The sequence below is a fragment of the Culex pipiens genome, chromosome 3, assembly GCF_016801865.2.
Source record: "Culex pipiens pallens isolate TS chromosome 3, TS_CPP_V2, whole genome shotgun sequence".
Classification (NCBI taxonomy): Eukaryota; Metazoa; Arthropoda; class Insecta; order Diptera; family Culicidae; genus Culex; species Culex pipiens.
This window is the reverse complement of record NC_068939.1, coordinates 184,781,107-184,806,186: the sequence shown is the minus strand read 5'-3', so window position 1 is coordinate 184,806,186 and position 25,080 is coordinate 184,781,107. Positions and strand designations below refer to the sequence as shown.

The 25,080-nt window shown below is 44.4% G+C and overlaps 1 protein-coding gene across 3 annotated transcripts in view; it reads left to right on the top strand.

Moving 5' to 3' along the window:
* The first annotated feature begins 12,250 nt into the window (after positions 1-12,250).
* The window catches only part of LOC120414348 (supporter of activation of yellow protein), a 31,913-nt gene continuing 19,083 nt past the window's right edge, over positions 12,251-25,080 (top strand). Inside the window, exons 1-4 of one of the 3 annotated variants that reach the window (XM_039575504.2) lie at positions 12,251-12,433; positions 20,016-23,667; positions 23,748-23,842; positions 23,922-24,109. In XM_039575504.2, the coding sequence (XP_039431438.1) occupies positions 20,216-23,667; positions 23,748-23,842; positions 23,922-24,109 (3,735 nt within the window). In that variant the 5' untranslated portion in view covers positions 12,251-12,433; positions 20,016-20,215. Of the gene's footprint in view, positions 12,454-19,655; positions 19,791-20,015; positions 23,668-23,747; positions 23,843-23,921; positions 24,110-25,080 lie in introns of those variants that run through there. The other 2 variants (XM_039575503.2, XM_039575505.2) reach the window with 2 other exon arrangements.

Below are 25,080 nucleotides of genomic sequence, written 5' to 3'. Positions count from 1 at the left end.
GTGTTAAGAGCACTTATATATATTGCTTATTGCGAGATAAAATCACGTTTCTCCTTAGCTGTGAGTGACAGGAGATTATTGCCGCCTAACTTCCGCAGTGTAAAAATCAGCAAGTTGAACTGAAATTCTGCGTTGACTTGGCTGTCAACTTGGTTTGTTTTGAATATTTTCTAAAAAGTCAGCTGAAAACTCTAGGCAACCTTTGACAACAACCAAAAATTTGTTCTGCGGTTGTCATGCGGCTGTCATGCGACCATTATCTTGCGGTCGTATCACCGTGCGTGAACTCTAATTATTAACGCCCGCAGTAATATATTTGTTGTATTCTAAAAGAAAACTGTGCGTAAAGAGATAGTAATTTAAACTATTTTGCAAGTCGTCTACAAGAAAATTATTTGATTTTTGATGAGAATTTCGTGAATTGAGAAAAACGATAGTAACCGTAAACCGCGGTGAGTTTAATATTTAAGCAAAACGAAACATACGAGTAAAATACAAAAGGAATGGTATGGAACAGTACTGAGCTTGGTAAAGAAGTGTTCAATGTATATTTCCCACTCGAGCCCTACAGGTGACGATTCGCCACGATGAGACAAATGATTTCTTATGTGATTTTGTCCCAGCTTTCCAGTGATGACACTGGTTTGGTCCGTTCTGGCGGTCTTCAGGTCGAAAATGGAGTTTCAATGAGGAGGATCCATTTTCAGAAAATTTTCCAAAAAAAATTTCCATTCGAATATCTGGGAACCCTACAGGTGACGTTTCGCCTCGATGAGACAAATGATTTCTTATGTGATTTTGTCCCAGCTTTCCAGTAATGACACTGGTTTGGTCCGTTCTGGCGGTCTTCAGGTCGAAAATTGAGTTTCAATGAGGAGGATCCATTTTCAGAAAATTTTCCAAAAAAAATTTCCATTCGAATATCTGGGAACCCTACAGGTGACGTTTCGCCTCGATGAGACAAATGATTTCTTATGTGATTTTGTCCCAGCTTTCCAGTGATGACACTGGTTTGGTCCGTTCTGGCGGTCTTCAGGTCGAAAATGGAGTTTCAATGAGGAGGATCCATTTTCAGAAAATTTTCCAAAAAAAAATTCCATTCGAATATCTGGGAACCCTACAGGTGACGTTTCGCCTCGATGAGACAAATGATTTCTTATGTGATTTTGTCTCAGCTTTCCAGTGATGACACTGGTTTGGTCCGTTCTGGCGGTCTTCAGGTCGAAAATTGAGTTTCAATGAGAAGGATCCATTTTCAGAAAATTTTCCAAAAAAAAATTCCATTCGAATATCTGGGAACCCTACAGGTGACGTTTCGCCTCGATGAGACAAATGATTTCTTATGTGATTTTGTCTCAGCTTTCCAGTGATGACACTGGTTTGGTCCGTTCTGGCGGTCTTCAGGTCGAAAATGGAGTTTCAATGAGGAGGATCCATTTTCAGAAAATTTTCCAAAAAAAAATTCCATTCGAATATCTGGGAACCCTACAGGTGACGATTCGCCTCGATGAGACAAATGATTTCTTATGTGATTTTGTCTCAGCTTTCCAGTGATGACACTGGTTTGGTCCGTTCTGGCGGTCTTCAGGTCGAAAATGGAGTTTCAATGAGGAGGATCCATTTTCAGAAAATTTTCCAAAAAAAAATTCCATTCGAATATCTGGGAACCCTACAGGTGACGATTCGCCTCGATGAGACAAATGATTTCTTATGTGATTTTGTCTCAGCTTTCCAGTGATGACACTGGTTTGGTCCGTTCTGGCGGTCTTCAGGTCGAAAATGGAGTTTCAATGAGGAGGATCCATTTTCAGAAAATTTTCCAAAAAAAAATTCCATTCGAATATCTGGGAACCCTACAGGTGACGATTCGCCTCGATGAGACAAATGATTTCTTATGTGATTTTGTCTCAGCTTTCCAGTGATGACACTGGTTTGGTCCGTTCTGGCGGTCTTCAGGTCGAAAATGGAGTTTCAATGAGGAGGATCCATTTTCAGAAAATTTTCCAAAAAAAAATTCCATTCGAATATCTGGGAACCCTACAGGTGACGATTCGCCTCGATGAGACAAATGATTTCTTATGTGATTTTGTCTCAGCTTTCCAGTGATGACACTGGTTTGGTCCGTTCTGGCGGTCTTCAGGTCGAAAATTGAGTTTCAATGAGGAGGATCCATTTTCAGAAAATTTTCCAAAAAAAAAATTCCATTCGAATATCTGGGAACCCTACAGGTGACGATTCGCCTCGATGAGACAAATGATTTCTTATGTGATTTTGTCTCAGCTTTCCAGTGATGACACTGGTTTGGTCCGTTCTGGCGGTCTTCAGGTCGAAAATGGAGTTTCAATGAGGAGGATCCATTTTCAGAAAATTTTCCAAAAAAAAAATTCCATTCGAATATCTGGGAACCCTACAGGTGACGATTCGCCTCGATGAGACAAATGATTTCTTATGTGATTTTGTCTCAGCTTTCCAGTGATGACACTGGTTTGGTCCGTTCTGGCGGTCTTCAGGTCGAAAATGGAGTTTCAATGAGGAGGATCCATTTTCAGAAAATTTTCCAAAAAAAAATTCCATTCGAATATCTGGGAACCCTACAGGTGACGATTCGCCTCGATGAGACAAATGATTTCTTATGTGATTTTGTCTCAGCTTTCCAGTGATGACACTGGTTTGGTCCGTTCTGGCGGTCTTCAGGTCGAAAATGGAGTTTCAATGAGGAGGATCCATTTTCAGAAAATTTTCCAAAAAAAAATTCCATTCGAATATCTGGGAACCCTACAGGTGACGATTCGCCTCGATGAGACAAATGATTTCTTATGTGATTTTGTCTCAGCTTTCCAGTGATGACACTGGTTTGGTCCGTTCTGGCGGTCTTCAGGTCGAAAATGGAGTTTCAATGAGGAGGATCCATTTTCAGAAAATTTTCCAAAAAAAAATTCCATTCGAATATCTGGGAACCCTACAGGTGACGATTCGCCTCGATGAGACAAATGATTTCTTATGTGATTTTGTCTCAGCTTTCCAGTGATGACACTGGTTTGGTCCGTTCTGGCGGTCTTCAGGTCGAAAATTGAGTTTCAATGAGAAGGATCCATTTTCAGAAAATTTTCCAAAAAAAAATTCCATTCGAATATCTGGGAACCCTACAGGTGACGTTTCGCCTCGATGAGACAAATGATTTCTTATGTGATTTTGTCTCAGCTTTCCAGTGATGACACTGGTTTGGTCCGTTCTGGCGGTCTTCAGGTCGAAAATGGAGTTTCAATGAGGAGGATCCATTTTCAGAAAATTTTCCAAGAAAAATTCCATTCGAATATCTGGGAACCCTACAGGTGACGATTCGCCTCGATGAGACAAATGATTTCTTATGTGATTTTGTCTCAGCTTTCCAGTGATGACACTGGTTTGGTCCGTTCTGGCGGTCTTCAGGTCGAAAATTGAGTTTCAATGAGGAGGATCCATTTTCAGAAAATTTTCCAAAAAAAAAAATCCATTCGAATATCTGGGAACCCTACAGGTGACGATTCGCCTCGATGAGACAAATGATTTCTTATGTGATTTTGTCCCAGCTTTCCAGTGATGACACTGGTTTGGTCCGTTCTGGCGGTCAGGTCAGGTCGAAAATGGAGTTTCAATGAGGAGGATCCATTTTCAGAAAATTTTCCAAAAAAAAAATTCCATTCGAATATCTGGGAACCCTACAGGTGACGATTCGCCTCGATGAGACAAATGATTTCTTATGTGATTTTGTCCCAGCTTTCCAGTAATGACACTGGTTTGGTCCGTTCTGGCGGTCTTCAGGTCGAAAATGGAGTTTCAATGAGGAGGATCCATTTTCAGAAAATTTTCCAAAAAAAAAATTCCATTCGAATATCTGGGAACCCTACAGGTGACGATTCGCCTCGATGAGACAAATGATTTCTTATGTGATTTTGTCCCAGCTTTCCAGTGATGACACTGGTTTGGTCCGTTCTGGCGGTCTTCAGGTCGAAAATGGAGTTTCAGTGAGGATGATTAATTTTCAGAAAATTTTCCAAAAGAAATAATTCCATTTGAATATCTGGGAACCCTACAGGTGACGATTCGCCTCGATGAGACAAATGATTTCTTATGTGATTTTGTCCCAGCTTTCCAGTAATGACACTGGTTTGGTCCGTTCTGGCGGTCTTCAGGTCGAAAATTGAGTTTCAATGAGGAGGATCCATTTTCAGAAAATTTTCCAAGAAAATTTCCATTCGAATATCTGGGAACCCTACAGGTGACGATTCGCCTCGATGAGACAAATGATTTCTTATGTGATTTTGTCCCAGCTTTCCAGTGATGACACTGGTTTGGTCCGTTCTGGCGGTCTTCAGGTCGAAAATGGAGTTTCAATGAGGAGGATCCATTTTCAGAAAATTTTCCAAAAAAAAAAATCCATTCGAATATCTGGGAACCCTACAGGTGACGATTCGCCTCGATGAGACAAATGATTTCTTATGTGATTTTGTCCCAGCTTTCCAGTAATGACACTGGTTTGGTCCGTTCTGGCGGTCTTCAGGTCGAAAATGGAGTTTCAATGAGGAGGATCCATTTTCAGAAAATTTTCCAAAAAAAAAAAATTCCATTCGAATATCTGGGAACCCTACAGGTGACGATTCGCCTCGATGAGACAAATGATTTCTTATGTGATTTTGTCCCAGCTTTCCAGTAATGACACTGGTTTGGTCCGTTCTGGCGGTCTTCAGGTCGAAAATGGAGTTTCAATGAGGAGGATCCATTTTCAGAAAATTTTCCAAAAAAAAAAATTCCATTCGAATATCTGGGAACCCTACAGGTGACGATTCGCCTCGATGAGACAAATGATTTCTTATGTGATTTTGTCCCAGCTTTCCAGTAATGACACTGGTTTGGTCCGTTCTGGCGGTCTTCAGGTCTGGTAATCCTACCAACTTAAAATAGCTATATCTTGGCTATGATACAATCAAATGTCTTCTAATTTGTATTATCAAGAGATCAAATAAAATAAAATTTCAAGTGTGTGCTCATACCAACTTCTGACATTTATGCACATTTATGTCAATTTAAATAAAAGTGATCAGAGTGCCATATTTTAATTTTTCACTTGGCATAGAAAGTTTTATTTAATGGAGCACCGGTTCTTCCATAAGGAATAGAGGAGAGTGGGGAGATTTGACCCCCGGGGACACTTGATCCCAAGCCTGTATCTCGTCAGCATGTGGGTAAAACAATTAGCTTGGTTCTAGAAAGTTTAGCGAAATTGACTTAAACTCATTGTAGAAAACAGAGAAAAAAAATAAAAAATGTTTAGATTGAGTTACAAACATTTTTCTAAGAATTGCTGCAAAAAACTTCCAAGAGATTTTTTTCTTTGTTTTAATAAGTATAGAAAGCACTCAAAAATTATTTAAAAAAGGTGCAGTGGTAATCCTACAGGCATAACCATCATGACGAAGAACTTCGAACACAAAAGTAAATGAAATTTTTAGAGTTTTTAATATTTGCGTTTCTTGGCCACAAAATCAATCACGAAATAGTTATTTCGTAAGATCTATTTATTTTTGCTCAAGGATGGTCTCATGGTATTTTGACGTTTGATAACAATTAAAACTTTCAACCGGCTCCGTGGCTGAATGGTTACGGCTTCTGCCTCACAAGCAGAAGGTTCAGGGATCAAATCCCGGTTGGTTCCCTTGAAATTTGGAATCAGGAATTGTAACATTGAATACGAACAAAAACGAAACTTGAATTAGGTGGGATTCGAACTCACACCTTTGGATTGATGGTCTGGGACTCTAACCAGTCGGCCATCTGAAGGTTATGAAACATGTTGTATATTCTCCTCATATTAAATACGCTCTGATCCCTGATTTGCCTGAAGGGATTGGGAGTCTTAAGATAGATCAAGGATCCGTCTGGTGCTTGCTTCTATGTTAAGGCGGGGCCGGACAATGCCCAACGACCTCGGAATTGGGCCGCTAGGATCTCTGCCATTCTGAAATGGGTCGTTGGAAGCAGCGCGAGGGCTATCACCACCTAATACCCGGGACTGAGATAAGTTGTATCAGCATTCGGCATATACAAAGTCTGATACAAATTATACTTTCCCATAATTTCGCTACCGGTTAGCGGGTATTGGATTGGACCACACACACACACACACACACACATTGATAACAATTAAAACTTTCAAACGCTTCTTTAGCTAATCGTGATGGCAAAATTTTCGGGCCAGTTGATATGAAATCATTTCATCAATTTTCTGTTAAACTTCCGGCATTGAACAATTTTCAAGAAATATTTTGCAAACTATAAAATTTATTACAAAGAGTCATTCTGAACCATGTGTTAAAGACACAACACACAAACCCTAGAGCTTGATACCCATATTGCCCCAAATCTTATGGTTCCGCAAATGTCCCCTTATCGGAACATCCTCGGGGCCTCCGGCCACTCCAGGTAGTGGCCACTACTGCCAAAATGTCAAATTTTATGTCCAGTATCAAAAACCCTAAAGTTTGATACCCATATTGCCCCAACTCTTTCAGTTCCGCAAATGTTCCCTTATCGGAACATCCCCGGGGCCTCCGGCCACTCCAGATAGTGACCACTGCTGACAAAATGTCAAATTTCATGACCAGTATCAAAAACCCTAAAGTTTGATACCCATATTGCCCCAAATCTTATGGTTCCGCAAATGTCCCCTTATCGGAACATCCTCGGGGCCTCCGGCCACTCCAGGTAGTGGCCACTACTGCCAAAATGTCAAATTTCATGTCCAGTATCAAAAACCCTAAAGTTTGATACCCATATTGCCCCAACTCTTTCAGTTCCGCAAATGTCCCCTTATCGGAACATCCCCGGGGCCTCCGGCCACTCCAGGTGGTGGCCACTACTGCCAAAATGTCAAATTTCATGTCCAGTATCAAAATCCCTAGAGTTTGATACCCATATTGCCCCAACTTTTATGGTTCCGCAAATGTCCCCCTATTGGAACATCCCCGGGGCCTCCGGCCACTCCAGGTTGTGGCCACTACTGCCAAAATGTCAAATTTCATGTCCAGTATCAAAATCCCTAAAGTTTGATACCCATATTGCCCCAACTCTTTCAGTTCCGCAAATGTCCCCTTATCGGAACATCTCCGGGGCCTCCGGCCACTCCAGGTGGTGGCCACTACTGCCAAAATGTCAAATTTCATGTCCAGTATCAAAATCCCTAGAGTTTGATACTCATATTGCCCCAACTTTTATGGTTCCGCAAATGTTCCCTTATCGGAACATCCCCGGGGCCTCCGGCCACTCCAGGTAGTGGCCACTACTGCCAAAATGTCAAATTTCATGTCCAGTATCAAAATCCCTAGAGTTTGATACTCATATTGCCCCAACTTTTATGGTTCTGCAAATGTCCCCCTATTGGAACATCCCCGGGGCCTCCGGCCACTCCAGGTGGTGGCCACTGCTGACAAAATGTCAAATTTCATGACCAGTATCAAAAACCCTAAAGTTTGATACCCATATTGCCCCAACTCTTTCAGTTCCGCATATGTCCCCTTATCGGAACATCCCCGGGACCTCCGGCCACTCCAGGTGGTGGCCACTACTGCCAAAATGTCAAATTTCATGTCCAGTATCAAAAACCCTAAAGTTTGATACCCATATTGCCCCAACTTTTACGGTTCCGCAAATGTCCCCTTATCGGAACATCCCCGGGGCCTCCGGCCACTCCAGGTGGTGGCCACTGCTGACAAAATGTCAAATTTCATGACCAGTATCAAAATCCCTAAAGTTTGATACCCATATTGCCCCAACTCTTTCAGTTCCGCAAATGTCCCCCTATCGGAACATCCCCGGGGCCTCCGGCCACTCCAGGTGGTGGCCACTGCTGACAAAATGTCAAATTTCATGTCCAGTATCAAAAACCCTAAAGTTTGATCCTAAAGTTTGATACCCATATTGCCCCAACTCTTATGTTTCCGCAAATGTCCCCTTTTCGGAACATCCCCGGGGACTCCGGCCACTTCAAGTGGTTGGTACTACTGCCGAAATGTCAAATTTGTCAAAGAGAGAGCAGCTTTCTGAGTAGCTGTGGATTCCGTCACCCCTCGCGTCCTTCCTTGGTTCCGTCCCGCAAAATCTCCATGGTAACACGATGCACGGAATCTGGCCGCTTCCTCAACCGGGCGCCTCGAGCTGTGAAATCCGTCACCCCGCGCGTCCTTCCTTGGTTCCGTCCCGCAAAATCTCCATGGCAACGTCGTCCGTGGATTCCTCGTGGCTGGTTTCCTCCTCGGTCCCGCATCAGCAGCAGCAGTAGCTCCTTCCAGGTCGGCGTCCAAAATTGATTTGCCTTGATTTTGGATCGGCACCTCCTTTTATATCAAATCGTTTTGGCGTTTGGCGAAGCAGCAGCACAAAAGGAAAGAATCGCCAAATTGTGTCAAGGCCAAACGCAGGCAAGGCTTTGGGGGCGGAGTCAATAGAGAGAGTGTGCACGTGTGTGTGTTGTGTGCATGCTTGCTTGCTGTGTGGAAGCAGTTTTATTAATTTAAACTCAGTTTTTAAGTGCTTCAACTAAATTTCATGGACATTAATTAGGTATAGTAAGAAAGCTTGAAATCTCCCCTTTCGTTTGGTGGGTACCACTTTTACGTGTGTTGAACAGGAGTTGAGATATTATTGTTGCAAATCTTGCAGTCGCGTTTAATTTCTTTTCGTTACATTTCGCTCCGCGAAATTTTGGATTGCTACCCTGTATAGAGCCCTAAGACGAAGTTCTTCGTCAAAAAATATTTTTTATACATGGATTGTGTGATAAACAAATCCACTTGGCAAAATGCGAAGAGTTCAACTGATGAAATACCCTTATCAGCCAAACATAGTAGAATGTTAAAGCTTTCAATTCATGCAAAAGGTTCATAGTTTTATGAGAAATTAACAGAGTTATGTGCGATACAAAAAAAGGGGATCAAGTCACTCTCCCCACATTGTAGAAAAAAGCACTTGAATGGAAGTGGTCCATTGGAACAATATCCAAAATCGAAGCCTTTTTGTTGAACTGATTTTGGTTGGTTCGAGGTAGATTTTGTGGATCCAATTCGTTAGCACCTATTCTCATTTTTTTTAAATCATCTACCACATTGTTGTTTTGAAAATGTAATCTAGATTTTTTTTTTCTAGAAAATCTACCGCGGTTGACCCGAATCAGTTTAACAATCCATCCGGAGTTGGCAAATTCACCAAATTCGTCAAACGCAAAGGGCCTATACAGCATTTTCGGAATGAGCTTTTGGTCATAGTTCCGCTAGTCACCACCGCTAATGATGGCGCTAGTGTTTTTACCAGCTGAGCTTTTTACCAGCTGAAATCATCAAAGTGGGTAGAGGTGCTGAATGTTGGACCGGTTTCTTTCGTGAGGGCATCTCTACTCCAGGAAGTTAAAGCTAAATGTTATTTATTTTTTTGGAACTTTTTTATGATTTTTTTCTTACTAAATTTTAGATTTGTTTTGTACTGCATCATACAGTACATTCATGGCCGCGTTTATTTTTTTGTGAAAGGATTGCAAAATATTCATTTGAAATAACAAAAAACAAAATAACACATATTAGCAGTGTTGGAATTCGAGCGAGAAGAAGGCAAGCATTTCTCGTTCGCGAGCGAGGGAGAGAACTTGTAGTACTTTTCTCTTCTCGCTCGCGCTCGCATTTTCGTTCGCGTTCTCGCTCTTGCCGCGAGCGCCTCGTGCTATCCGTTCGTCCTAAGCTAGCAATTTGTTTATCAGGGGTATGAATGCGAACCAGGCAATGGTATACAGGTGTAACTTCAATCGCTGTGTTGTTTTTTGTTCGTTTCTCGCGAACGGGAAATTCTGGCTCGCGAGAAAGCCCGTTCGCGAGCGAAGGAGAGCACGGGCAATCGGTGAGTTTCTCTCGGCAGCTCGAGACTTGCGGCGAGAACTCGAGAGAGATCAATTTTTCTCGCGAGAGCGCGATAATACCAACACTGCATATTAGGAAAATGATTGCGCTTGTACCTAGGATTGTACAAATATCATTATTATTTTATTCTGTGATTTTCGTGATTTTTGTTAAATAATTAAACAGCAAAAATCTGTTTAAGGGGCTTCCATGTGATTAAAAAAGCATTTTGCAGCATAAGTTTGTTTAAACAAGTCTATTCTAAAATCGTTATCTTCAAAGGGATTTTTGATCGAGAATCCAGGAAAAAATTACATTCTGAAATAATGTACCCATTTTTTAATCATATTTTTTTAAACAAACACGCAGAAAAATAAGGAATATTTGAATCAACAAAACCTTTTTGTTGATTTGAAAATCATTATTTTTGTTGAATCAACGCTAAACGTCAAAGCAGCTTTTTCGAAACAACAAATGATTTTTGTGGAATTGAGAAAATCAAGGTTTGTTTCAACGCAAAATCGGCGTTGATTATATTCAACAAAAAATTTGTTGATTCAAACCTCGTACAGGCTGATTCTACAAATCATTTTTCTGCGTCAAAGTTTAAATTCCCAAAAACCGTACATTATGCTCCAAGTACAGACAGTGTTTCTTTTTACAAAAATATTTGGTGTTTGAGCCCTTTTTAAATGTTATGCATGCAATCTAAATATTCTTATTCAAAATATTGGAAAATTTCACGGATATTTTTTTAAACAATGATAACCAGTTAAAAATTTAGGCTAAAACCTGGATTTTTTTCCTAATCAAGATGTGTCTATATGCTAAGCTAAGTACGGAGCTCAAAAGGAACAGCTGAACGCGGCCAAGGAAAAAAATATGAATAAAAAAAAACGAAGTTGACTTTATAGCTGTCGGCCACCACTGCTAGTACCAACCACTAGTGTCTTCCTTTTGAACTACAAGGACTTCGAAAAAAATAAAAAAACCCAAAAATAAAAATACTAAAACTCAAACAAAATCTAGATTCAAAAATTACAAAATTCCAAAATTAAAAAAAAAATGTTTTTTTTAAATTGCTAAATGCCGAAATTCTAGATTTAAGAAAATCAAATAAATTTGGAGCATTTTATGAACCAAAAGGTTTTAAATTTGAGAAATTTTTATTCGATTATTAGGAGTAAAATTTTTGCGAGGACTTCGGGCAATCAATTACGATTTGTTCTTAATTTTTTTTGTATTTTTTTAATTTGGATATTTTTTGCCAGAAAATTTTATGATTTTAGTTCTGGGGGTAAAACCACGATTCCAAGATCATTCATGATATTTTTTTTTTTAATTTTAATGTAAAAAAATAATTTGTCAAGACAACATTTTTTCGATGGATCAACTATGTCTCTTGGAACGAGCTGTCAAGTAAGACCTTTTTCAGTCAAGAAGGGCCGCGAAGTTAATTTTCTAAAAATGATTTAAAAATTCATCTTAAATCTTTTGCGTTAGTACAAAGTGTAATTGTACTCAGAAAAATAAGCTTTATCGTTCTGAACAATAATATCACAAATTTAAGCTTAATTTTAGAACCCAATTTCTCGCCATAATTTCGCTCCAGATAGCGAATCTTTGGATATCGTTATTTTTATTTTTATCAAAATTTGGATATCTGACCTGAAATACGAATCTTAAAATGTAAAATTTTGACGATAGAAACCAAATCATTAAATAATCTCAAGGATAATCTGGGTTTTGGATAATCGATTTCACAAAAAAAGCAATATTATTTAAAAAGAATTTATGTCAGAACACTCAGAACGTCTACCGAAACCTGGAGTTTTTTTTTTGAGTTCCACAAACCTAAATATCATTTAAACTTAAGTCGGTCGGTTTAAAAATTCAAATTCAAAAATGTACTTTTTTTCCTGGAATCACTGCACAAATCAGTGCCCATAGAGTTATCTACGTGCGCATGTATTGCGTATACGTACACGAAAAAGATTGAGGTTAAATTTTGTACCCGCCAGCAAAACAAATGGTGTGCAAGTGTGCGTGAGAGCGGGCTTAGATAACTCTATAGTTTTAGAGATACTATACCCAAAAACGCCTATTTCAACCTTTGCTATGAAATAAATGTATAACATCCGAACAAATTTGTTCTAAAATATTATTTTTATTGTATGTTGTTCATTGAGTGATCACCCCGGCATCTTGTTCAAAATGTGAAATTTGAGGTCGAGTCTCATGAAATTTTACCGACTCTTGCAGACATTTCGGAAACGCCGCTCGCAGACATTTAAAACCCCATTAATCTGTCAACCCTGCCGCCGCCGTCCGTCCGTCCGAAAAGTGTTTTGTGTGAGCAAGAGCCAACGCGAGACGTGCAGCTTGTCGGTTCTGGAAATCGCCCGTCGCGGCCACTTAAGTGTTTTCCCGTGCGTCCAAAGTTGCGCCAAAGTGCGCCGGAAGTCGTCGCCCGCGCCGGGGAACCGTTTTCGCGTGCCGCCAAGCGGATTTTGGAGGTGAAATTCGGCGCTGAAAAGTAGGCTATTTTTCCACACTCTCTGACGGACGGGTGCTGCTGCTGCTGGCGGTGTGTGTGTGTGTGTGTGTGTGTGCAAGAGGGAGAGAGCGAGTGAGAGCTGCTGGTTTGGGTGGCGTTTGTGACGGAACGAGATGGATTGCGTGTGTGCCAGAAGGAAGAACAAGCCGCTGTTCGGTTGGAATATCGTCGTTGAAAGTTTGACGAATGCGGGGTACATTTTTTTATTTTTGGGATTTTATCGTTGCATGGCCTGCTTGAGGAAGATTTTTTTTTATTCTGAGGAAAAGTTACATGCAACTCCGAGGAAAATTTCCTTCCAAGTGTTGAGGAAAAAATCGAAGCAATCGGAAGAGGTTAGGTGTTACTTTTTTTTCCTCTCACTCTTGAGTGATGTGTGTGATGGTTGCATAAAATGGAAGTAAAGTCGTGCGTGAGATGGTATTCAACGAGGGCAATAAAAAAGTAGTGGAAACGTGTTTCTGGCCGCCAAACGCGGAAAAAACGGGGTTTGTTCCGTCGAGCCGGTCCGCGGTCCGCCCGCGAATTGTTTTGGTTATCGCGCAACAGCATTTTGGCATTTCTGTCCGTCCGTCAATCGCAGCAAGCCAGGCAGGCCAGCAGCAGCAGCCAGCGAGTCAGACCAGTGTGGACAAGAAGAACAAAGTGTAACGAACGCGAAAGAAGAGAGGCGCAAAGCGAGAGCAGAAGCAGAAACAGATCCAAGTGTGCTTTGCAGGAAAATACGAAGAGAAACGGATTCGTTTTTTGTCCAGCAGGGGGACGCGCTTTGATGGTGTGGGTGTGTGTGTGTATGATGCCGTGGAAAAAGCGGGCCATTTTTGCGTACGCACTCTACGACCCCGCGCGTGTGTTTGTGTGTGTGCACTCGAGAAACTGCTCGATTTTGGGCGAGCGGACGACGACCACTAATGTAAACATTGACACGACCACACCAATACAGCGACATTCTGACGGAAACGACACAGTTGGCACATTGGGACGATGGGGGTGGCTTAAGGGTCAGAACTCTTGAATATTCCAACTTGACAAGAAAATTTTGAAACAGACAAGCGACGTTTATAAGGCTGCACTGGAACACGATCTACAGACCAAAAACCTACTACCGGAACTTACCTTCGAGATCTACAGGAAACCAGCAAACACCAGAAGAACAATATCATTATCTCATACACAGGATGACAACTTCACCCTCCGCGAAGCAGGAAAGCAGAAGGAATTGGAGTACATATTTGAAACAGCGGAAATCAACGGATACAGCAAAACAACTATCCAAGCAATCATCGACAAGAAGGAAAGAAAACTCCATAGAACATTACTCACAACCCTTACGCAACCAGCAGAGCCACTACGAAAAGCCGCACTAGGATTCGTCTACAGGATAACACGACCATTACGACAAAAACTAGTTAAATTTGGCATTGATTTAGTCTTCAGTAGTAGAAACAACCAGTTGGAATCCATCTTAAGCTCAACGAAAGACCCAATACCGACTCTAGGAAAACCCGGCACCAACAAGGAATCCTGCAGCCACTGCAATATGAGCTACATTGAGCAAACTAATTGATTACTACAAACAAGGTTGGATAGGCATCTACACACTGATATGGAACTAAGGAGTAAAAACGGAATGGACTCGTCCCCCATTTCAGGTCACCAGTAGCTGAGCACATCATCAAGAAAAAACATAACATCACAACTAGCGACGCGATCATCTTAAGACACATCACCAATCCGTCAAAGCTTGCAGTCGCTGAGAGTTTGGAAATCTTCGAGACAGACCACACAAGTTTACTCAACAAGGATTTAGGTAACGGTTCAACGTGGCTGTTAAAGCTGATATCTATACAGGCACCGAAGAAGTACGAAGAGGTAGTAAGCTACATCAACGATGAATCTCAATAAACTGAATGTCAAGGTAAAGAAAGTAAGACTTACCAGAAAAAAGAACCTTCCGCGACCCAATGCAAGGATTGCTTACAGTTCCCACGGAACCAGTAACTGCCATCTCAAACCCAGTGGAGCAGCATCTGTGGGGGTCCCCACAGCACAGAAAAGTGTAAAGCCGAAAAAACGCAAACCAAAAAGTTTGTCGACTGCTCTTGATTTTACAAAGTCAAAACTAATAGGCTTTCTCAAGAAAAGCGGAACACGGTACTAAAAAGCGTGATAAGCCCACTGTTGTTCATACTGTACATAAACTACATAAAACAGTCACTAAGAAGGGCTGCAGCTGATCATCGCGAAGACAAAAGCATGGTGGCAAATCAACGACTGCAGGAAGAGTTGTGGAGCGGGTGGAGACGATGAAATACCTCGGAGTCATGCTGAATGAAAAACTGAACTTTAACCGAGGGGGATGACACTCCGCGATTTGACTAAAATCGTATCAAATCGCATCGAATTCCACCTCATTCGCACATCGCACCTTCATCGTGGTTGTTTTTTGCTCATCGCGGCAAATCGCGCTCATCGTGCTCATCGTGCTCATCGTGGTCAGATCGTGCTTGAATGAAAATTCTTGTTCATGCAGTCAGGGTTGCCATGCAATATCCGTTCTTGCAGTTTTCCGTGATACTAGCAGCACTGCATAAATGTTTATTCGAGCAGTCAAAAATGTAAATAAACATAAATTTAAAAGAATTTTTAGAACGTTTTGGAGCAGCGCTTTTGAAATATAATTAAAGGGTAATCAATCAAGATAAAACTAAACTAACCCCACGTAAACTAACGTTTTCTTCACTGCCGTAGTCCAAGTCGGCATCTTTGAAAGTGCTAAGTTGGCCATCCGATTTCATCCTCCCAGCGGATCGGCGTACAAATCTACGAAAAGTGTCAAAGATCCAAAGTGACCCCTCCACCAGTGCGTCATTTATGTCCTACTGGTTCTTCCGTCGTTCCTGCTCACCGTGGATGGTGGTTCTCGGTTAAAGGCCCACGTCGCTGAGGATAAGTTAGATGCGGAGGTTGAGGGAGAGGACGAGTCGGTGACAGACCAGGTTGAGGAAACTAAAATGGATGATGATCCGGAAACGACGAAATCTCCCGACGCCGATACGTTTCTGTTGTTGATTCGCCCGCTACACTCCGCTGGATTTGGTTCACGAGCTTCCGGCCGGTTACCCGGCTGAGTTCCTGGTCGGATTCGACAAAAAAGGAAGCGACGATTTCATCGTTGAAACCATCCAGACTTCGTTCCGCTATCGGATGGACTTTGACTACTTCTTCCAGAACATCTCGGCCATCGGACATCCGATCTACCGAGACGCCAGTAGCAATCAGTTCTCGGAGGCTGTCTTCAAGAAAATCTTCTCGATCATCGAAGTCGACTAGGGCCTGGACGGCGAAACGTTCTTCAAGTACGTGTTCCTGGCCGCAATCGTGTTGCTGCTGCTCGTCGTCGGCCAGCAGTTCTGCGATTCGTATGGCAAGCGCAAGCGATCATCGGCGGTGCGCAAGACCGTCGAACCGGAAACACTAACAACAAGGACGTCGACTACGAGTGGATCCCCGCGAAGACGCTCAACAAGGTCCGAAACTTCCCCAAGGGCGCAAAGTGTCCCCCAAGCTAAGCCCTCAGCAGTGAAGCGGGCCGTCGGAGACGACTGAATCTCGTGCGCAACTCATCCATCGCGAGGTTGGTGGCCGATTAACCCGATTAACCACTCCGATCCCGGAGGAATCGCAAACTGCTGGAGTGGCTCACCGATGCTGGAAGACGCGATCGATTTTGTGTCGCAGATTCTGACGACTGATAACCTGGGCGTAGAGCAGCGGTGCTGGATCGGAGGCGGTTGGCACTGCGTAAGGACATTGCTACCAATGGGAACAACCCTCGATGGCAATGGCAACGTGCGCATCCGTAGAGAATCATCGCAGACGCGCACTTCTGAACTGGTGAATCGGCGGGGGCCTTTCCGACGAAGGTGTAGCCAATCATTCCGAAGCTGGACTCGGCCAGCTTGACCAGGTCTCCGAGATTGACTTCACCGGCCGTGGCCAGGACGATGCGGGGGTCGTGTTGCTAATCGGTTGGATGTTGTTGGCCGAGCCAAGAAACCTCGAGAGGAATTTCCTGGAAGGCGGTCGCGTGCAGATGTTCTAAGACTAACTACTTACTGCAAGTTACCCTTGAATTCCTGCATCTCACGCAGGAAATGCGCGACGCTGTTGTTGCAGGCATTTTCGTACCGCGTTACGGCATCGATCCACAGAAAAACGGTGGAAATCTGCGAGCCGGAATCCTCACTGGCCACACGCAGTCCACTGTTCAGCTGGGTCGCCTCTGGCGGTGGAACATTGAAGTTATATCTGTTTGGACATTTGGACAGGAATTCACCTAATTATGGAATTTTAATACAACGATAAATAAAGTAAATTAAAAAAAAAAGCATTTGTGATAATGTGTTACTAAATCGAATATTGACGAAATTGAATTGCATTCAAGAAAAAATAAATGCAGAATTGTTTAGACTCTAACAATTGTTTAGGTCGGGCTCAGCAACGGAAGTGACGATTTCTTTATCAGTCTCATCACTACTGGTCGAATGTCATCAGCTGACAAGCCTGTCGAAAGAACTTATTAATTTTATTGGACTTTCCGGCAAATTGAAGCACGTACAGAATTCATTGGGCATTGGGTGGATTGCGCGGAACGGTCAACACACTCCGCCAAGTCGTCCACAGCGACAAGAACGAGATGCTTCCGGATGACACCAAGATTGGAGTAGTTTAAGGGTTGACGGCATGGTTGAGAGCCATCTTCAGAAGGCAAGGGTTAAGGGCGAGAATCAAGTAAAATAGACTTATTTCGAAGAAAATCTTTCCTTTACTTTCTTAGCACATTCGCTTTCTTAAGCCATCTTCATTATAATTTAAAAAAACACTGTTGTTACTTTGCCTAACATAAATACACTGGAACACTGTCAGGTGTTTAAATTGAAAAAAGCGTAAAAGTTCTTGACGCGCGCGTTCAATAACTACCTATTTCACATCCATTTTGCTCAGTTTCGTAACTTCGTCCAACTAGTAGTTTTACGTGTGCAGAATTTTCCAACTCGCGGATGCTGCTTTTTGGTTAAAGTAACAAAACGATTCGACACGAACGCGCAGCTTGCAAATGCCCACGACAGACGGATTGGCTTCCGTAACGTCCGGTCGATATCGTTGCACGTCTTCACATTCACGTTGAGCCAGGATTTTTTGTCACTTGCCGAGCAGCAGCCGGTGCCGTTTGGGACGGTTTGGAAGTGTCCTACGAGGGCTGCGTTTCAGTGAATACCCCAAGAACCACCAAGCCGGGCAGCTTCCAAATTCAGCTGGCTGGGCGGAGACCTGGGGCGATGTGGATGCTCTTGTCGAAGCCAGGAACTTGTAGTCCGGACTGAACGCCACCGAGTTGACCTACGCGACCCGCTTGACGTCCCACACGAGATCGAATCGAACGAAGCGGAAGCCAGGATCAAATTCATTGACGGGTTGTTGGATTAGGTTCCGGTGCTGTTCGAGGATTACTTTATAGTGTAAATTTCCTGCGAATAAGAATAAAAAGCAAATTTGGCTGTTTATAGGATTTAAAAATAACAACAAAGTTTAATTTTACCGTTTTGACAAAACTCACCAGCAAATCGTGCACGTACATGTCCTGCCAAATGGCATCATCTAAGCACAAGGCCAGGAGCTGCCCCTGTGATCCTCACTTGATGACATTGACTTTCTTAGATTTCTTAGATTAAAAGTGAGTAATGACCTGCCATTGGGAGGCTTAACCTCCACACGAACCGTTTGTCACTACATTCACTATACCTGGAACGTTTTGATCGGCTTGTTCACGGCCTTGCCCTTGCTGCAACTGGCAAACGACAGACAGCCAGTCCACGTCCAGTGGTCAGGTGCCAAGTGGAAGCCTGCGATCGCTTCTGCGTCCCAGATGATGGTTGTTCTTTCCGCACACAGTGTCGTTTGGATTCGTCGTATTGTCTGGCATGTCCAAAGGCGGATCGGGCTAACACCGGAACTAGTCAAATCCATGATTGGAAACAACGCACAGATAATCCCCTCACGTTTGTGTCCTCGCAGGACAGTGTCCTCCAAGACCGAAATTTCGACGCACTGGTCCATTTGCTGTCCGGCCGGGGCCGGTGTCCTAACAGACGTCGCCGTCTGTACCGTCAATGTTTTTGTCTACCACCACTTCCGCCGGTTCCTCCCCTGCTGGATGTCCCGTTTTACCGGTTGAATACGGTTCCTCCCCTGCTAGATGTCCCGTTTTACCGGTTGAATACGGTTCCTCCGCACAGAACCGTATTCAACCGGTAAAACGGAACGTCCAGCAGGGGAGGAACCGGCTTTAGAGACACTTGGCGGAAATCGGCCATCCTCCCGTCGACCACGTTTATTTTTTTTATGTTTTTTTTTCACTGCTCGAATAGAATGGCTGTCATTTGGTAGCTGTCAAACTTATTCGAGCAGTTGACAGCTCTCATCGTGAGATTTTGATTACATCGCGACCGCATCGTAATCAAATCGCGGCAAATCGTGCCAAATCGCGCTAATCGCGTGGAAAATAAGAAAATCAAGGCAAATCGTGGTCATCGAGGCTAAATCGCGAGCTCATCGCGGGAGTTTCATCCCCCTCGACTTTAACGAACATATTGACTGTATCATTCGGAAGGCAGCACGAAAGTTTGAAGTTCTGTGCGGAATCAACCATTACCATTGAGATGAGAGAAATATGAAAGGACGTACACGGAAGTGAAGTATGATTACAGGACACTCTCTAAACACGAACGAAGAATTATCGACAGATATCTGCTTGTAAATCTTCCATACTACATAAAATGTTTATGGGTAAGTGGTGGGTCATCCAAGAATAAAGTCTGGACAATAGCCTCCCCAAACGTGCGCAGGTCATCCAATCAAGGCAGCAGGCGTCCAAATTGAAGCATTGTAGAAAGGAGTCCAGAAGCTGGGTTCACCGCTAATCTGATATCTGATTAAAATCAGATTTAAGCATAATAAACAAAGAATAGGGCGATCCGATATCTCGCAAATTGCCCTACCGCGCACTAACACAACCGCGCTCGCAATAAGACGACCGTTCCTGCCCCATCGCGTGGTATTTGTGAGGCCATACAATGCCATCGCCGTCGTCTGCCAGCCGTCAGTAGTAGGTTCCTCCGTCGGTAATGGTCTGGCTCTGACTTTGACTGCTGACTAGCTTTTTGACGATTGATATTCGAGTTCCGAGACACACGATTGCTGCTGCTGCTGCTGCTTGCGGTGTGACTGACGACGACGGCTACTTTCCCTTAGCGGTTGGTTTACGTTGCCCCCCCTCGCTCGCTCGCTCGCAATCCGGATTTGGCCACTGCCTTCAAATTATATGTGACTCTGGTGTGATATGTTGTTGAGTGTGTGTTGTGTTTTATATCTGCTCGATTGATGGTGATGTTCGTGTACAATCGCGCCTCGGAACAGAGCGGAGCAAATCAATATTATTACAAACTTCATGACCATATTTCATACAACCTTTTTTTCAGGCTGAGAGTTTAAGTGAAGTTTGTAATAAAATCGAATAAAAAGCAATAGTGTAGAAGCAAACATCGCGAGACAAAGTGATTTGAAACAGTGACCAAATAGACCAAACAGAAGCAAAAGAACAACAGTGAAACATTTGTGTAAACAAGGAAAAGGGGAAAACAAATCTGCGTAGAGATGCGACTACAACAGGTGAACGAGAATGGTCGATTCTTGTCCGCTGGTTGGTGCTGAGAATGTTCACGGATCAACCAACGGCGGCGTCAACTACAGAAGTAGCACCGACCACCAGCTGGAAGTGTTAAAGATGAACAGTGCAGGCACGCTGGATGTGGAGGAAAAGTCATCGCCGGTGATCTTTGAGGAAGTTACGGATCATCAACAGCAGCCGGACAACGACGACCAGGACGAGGAGGTGATTCTGTTGTCTGAGGAGGAGGAGGAGGACGAGGATGATGGGGAAGTGCAGGGGAATGGAGGTCATGAGGGGGAGAACGGAACCAGTGTGATTGTGGCCAATTGCCAGGCCAAGGTGCCGCAGCAAGTTGAGCGGGATGATGATCTGGAGATAATCGAGATCTCGTCGACACCGCCACCAGCGGAGGTAGAATCTAAGCAGGTTGAGCCGGAAGCGACGGCCGGGAAGAACGAGGCTAGTAATAAAATTGTAAATAATAACGATAGTACTACGATAGTGAAGCACAAATTTGTGGACGGGAAAACTGCCAATAACAACGTTGTCGCCGTCGTTCAGCAGAATTGTGTAGGTCGGCAAAAGCAACAGGAATCTCCAAAGGAGGACAATCACGTCCCTTCCAAGCCGGGAGTTATGGGTCTTTCCGAAGAAAACCGGAAGGTTGAGCCGCTGAAGATCAACCTGAACCGAGAGCCAATCAGGACGATAATAAAACTGCCACCGAGTTCGGCCGCTGATCCGCCGAGCTCGCCGAAGATCACGATCAAGCCTCTGAAGCCACCGCCCGCGGAGGTCGTCCCTGCGCCTCCTCCCACGAACAGCATTCCCAAGCTTACGATTAAACCTATCGTGAATCCGGACGACCCTACCGCCGCTCCAACAAACTTGGTCGAGCAAATGCACATCATTCCAAAGGTGCATATCAAGAACCCTTCCGGGGACAGTTCTGGCGGCACGGACGAGCCCCACATTGTGCACAAGATTACGATTCGTGGCGTAAATAATGCCGGTAGCTCTGCGTCGCTGAACGACTCTTCAAATTCCACCAACTTGGCCAATTCAGGGTCCCCGCCGTTGATCCCCAAGCTGACGATTAAGAAGGATAACCACAATCATCACAGCAGTCACCAGCACCATCCGCATTATCATGCGCACCTCAATAACCGATTAGTGGTGGCCAAGGAAGACGACTCTTCATCGTCGTCGTCGTCGAATCCTCCGGCGATTCCGAAACTGCACATCAAAGCAAAACCCGAACCGACCGTGGTGCCAAACAGCAGTGCTAGCGTCCCGAGCTGTCCCGTACTGACAAGTTCGGAGGGGGTCAAGCTGACCATCAAGCCTATCCCCGAACCTCCCCTTCCAAAACTCACCATCAAGACGAGCTCGCTAGACTCGAACGATGCCTCGTTGGTGTCCTCCACCAGCAGCAGCTTCTCGCCCAAATTAATCACTCCTCCGCTGGTTTCGTCCCCGAACGATCAACACTCCAGCATAAGCTCGACAATTCCGAAGCTGACGATCAAACCGATCCCAAAACCACCGCCGGCCATTCCACGCAACCCCTCGGAGGTTCCCATCCCGAAGCTGACCATCAAACCGATGCCTCCGAAGCCGACGACCGCCACCTCGGAGGACAGTTGCTCAAGTGAAACCAGTATTAACTCGCTCGAATCGTCCCCCATTTCGTCCTCGTCGTCATCGGTCATCAACTCACCCTCCGCGATCCCCAAGCTGACGATCAAAGTGCCCAAGGAAGGCTCGGACTCGGTTGTAACTTCGCTGCCCCAGCTGACGGCCTGCACAACGACCCCAACGGTGGCGATCCCCGTAGTGACCAAGATCAACATTAAACCGATTCCTCCTCAGGAACAAAACTCCGCACCCAAGGAACCGGTCGCCGAGGCGCAGCCCGAAACCGTTCCCAAGATGATCATCAAAACGCTCCCTCCAAAGAGTCTACCGAACGCCGCAGAGCAACAACAACAACTGCCAAAAATCACGGTCAAGCCCATCCCGAAGCCAGATTTACCGCCGACCCAGCCGACGGAACCGTCACCGTCCAGCAACAGCAGTGTTCATCAACCGCTGGAAGTCGCGACCACGACAAACTCAAAGACGCTGGACTCGGGCTGCGATTCGCCGCGAATAATACTGAAGATCAACAAGGGAAGTTCGTGCACTTCGACGATACCGGCGGTCACTCCCGAAAAGAACGAGATCGTCAAGGTCAACGAGTTGAAGCGGACAAAGCCTGCGGAGAACTCGGTGGAACACAAAATCGACAAGGTTGGTGATGTTCCGGAGCTGAAGAAGATCAAGCTGGCGCTGAATCATGTGCCGCCGAAGGCGGTTGCGGCGGCCCCCTCCGTCGAGAGCGATGTAATTGTGATAGATGACGATTCCAAGTCGGAAACGGCGGAAGATCCGCTGGAGGGCACCAACGATAACGTGCCGGCACAGCCGGAGCCCAAACCGGCCGTCGAAGTTCCAAAGCAACCGGAACCGGAAGAGACGCCCGAGGTCGTCGAGAATAAACAGAAAGAGAAACGGCCGAGGTGGCCACGACCACCAACGCCCGGATTGGACCCGGACAGGCCACGCCGGGCGGCCGCACTTCAAGCAATTCCCGCCTCCATCCTACTTCGGAGGAATCATTCGTCGTCGTCGTCGACGACGCATACCTCGACTCCAACACCAACACCCGCCGCCCCAACTCCTTCCCCACCCGTTCCGGAACCGGTGTCGGTGCCGGCAGCGGCACCCCCAGCTGCCACAAGCATCACCAGCGTCCTCCTGATCGAAAACGACGAAGGGTCCAGCTCTGACTGCATGATCATCGACGATCCGCTCACGCTAGCGGAAAAGAACGGCACCTCAAGCAATAGCAACAGCAGCAGCTTCAGCGCTCCGTCGAGCGCCACAACCCTGGTCACACCGGCAACGCCAGCTACGGTCAGTTCCGTGTCGCAGATCGTCCTGCCGCCCAAGGTTCGCATGAGCACACGCAGCAGCGGTGGTAAGGACGCGGTCACGCAGAAAGCCGCCGACAAGGACTCCGGTTTGGACGAGGGCAAACCCGATCTGGAGGACGCACCGACACCGGCCAAGCGTGCCCGAGGCCGACCAAAGAAGATCGTTCCTCTGCGGAAGAACTCGGAGGACGGATCGCCCGAAGACGGTGTCGTCGAAGCAAATGGCAGTGTCAGTTCGGATGGAGGTGCCAAAGAGGTTCGGGTGTCCCCGCGGGTACTCCTTAAGGCACTAACGCCGTCCCGGTTGGACGATAAGCTCAACTCTTCGCGAGCAAAGCCGACTCCGGTCGAATCTGCCGACGAGGACGAGGATGACGATGATGATGACGACGACGACGATTCGTCCGTCTCCTCGGCCAAAGACCCGTTGAGCGGTGCCGAAGCCAAGTCGAGGGATAGCATCGTGGAGGTCGTGACGCCTAGGTGGGTTTCAGAACTAGTCTTTAGTTATCCTAAATGAAATTCTTAACAATTGGTTTCGTTTTCTCTTTATTTCTGAACAGACCCCGCGGAAGAGGTCGCGGTCGAGGTCGTGGCCGGGGCCGGGGACGGTTCACGGATGCGATCAAAAGCGCCAGCGTTCTGCCGTCCAACTCGGGTTCGTACAAATCTAACAAACTTAATACCTAAACGACAACTAACATCGACATGATCTGTTCTTGTTTCCTCTTCTTCAGACGAACCGATGCGGGATTTGACCTTTTCGGCACCACCCGTCCGGAGGGGACGGGGTCGGGGTTCGCGCGGCGGTCGTGGAGGTCGTGGCCGAGGTGGACGGGGACGTGGTCGGTCCAACTCGGTTAGCCCGACGAAGCGGGGCAGTCCCGGGAAGGAGTTCAACGCGTTCCTGTCGCCCGATGGGAAGGTAAGTGTGGAGATTTGTTTTGAAAAAAAAATCCCAGCTTTTTTTTAACAGCTCGTTTAAAGATTTAAATTTTTTTCTTGAAAATGAAAAAAATGCTACCAGAAATGATTTTCTGACATGCATTTTAACGTTGAATTTTATAAATTACATAAGGCTTCAGGACCCTATTAAAACGAATCACAAATTATCAATTTTATTTAACCAAGTCTTCTAAAACCTAAAAAAAATTAAGTATTTTTTTATAAATTTACGCAGTTTTTGATCATAATATAAACTATTTTGTTTGATATATACCCTACACAATAAAAATGCAATCAAAAGTCAGAGTGTTTGGTACGGTATGTCCACGCATCCTTCCTCCCCTGTAGATTCTGTGAAATGTGATCCGTTCTCAGAATCCTCTCTGCGGTAAACACAACGCAGTAGGGCTGGCCGCTTTAAATTTGTGATACATTTTTGGTGACATTTCTGCAAACAAATGCAGGCAAACAAACATACTGTTAAAAAGTTGGTTTGTTTGTCGTAGTTTAATAACTTCTTGAGTTCTTCAGTTCTGTCAAACTAATTAATTCTTTTTTCAGTAATATTTTTGACAATTTTCCTTTCTTTCAAAAATCAGCTGTTCCTTGAAAAAAAATCATTAAAAAAGATACTGAACAACTGAATTAAAATTAAGTTAAATTTTTTTTTTTCAAGATATATCACTCTTGTTTCTGTATTTTTGTAAGTTTTTTCCATTTATTCGAACATAAGCAACTTTTTAAAACATTTTGAATCTTTTTGTGAGTTTAATATTGTTTTTTTTTTGTCAAATACTTGCTGCTAAAATAAAAGAGAAATGAAACTTTTAAAAATAATTTTATAATCTGACAAAATAATTTATTTTTAGTTGTGTAATAAATTTGTGAGTTTTTCATACTTTCTAAAATCTCCAACAAAGTAGTTTTCATTAGTCTAATCTTAGCTTCACA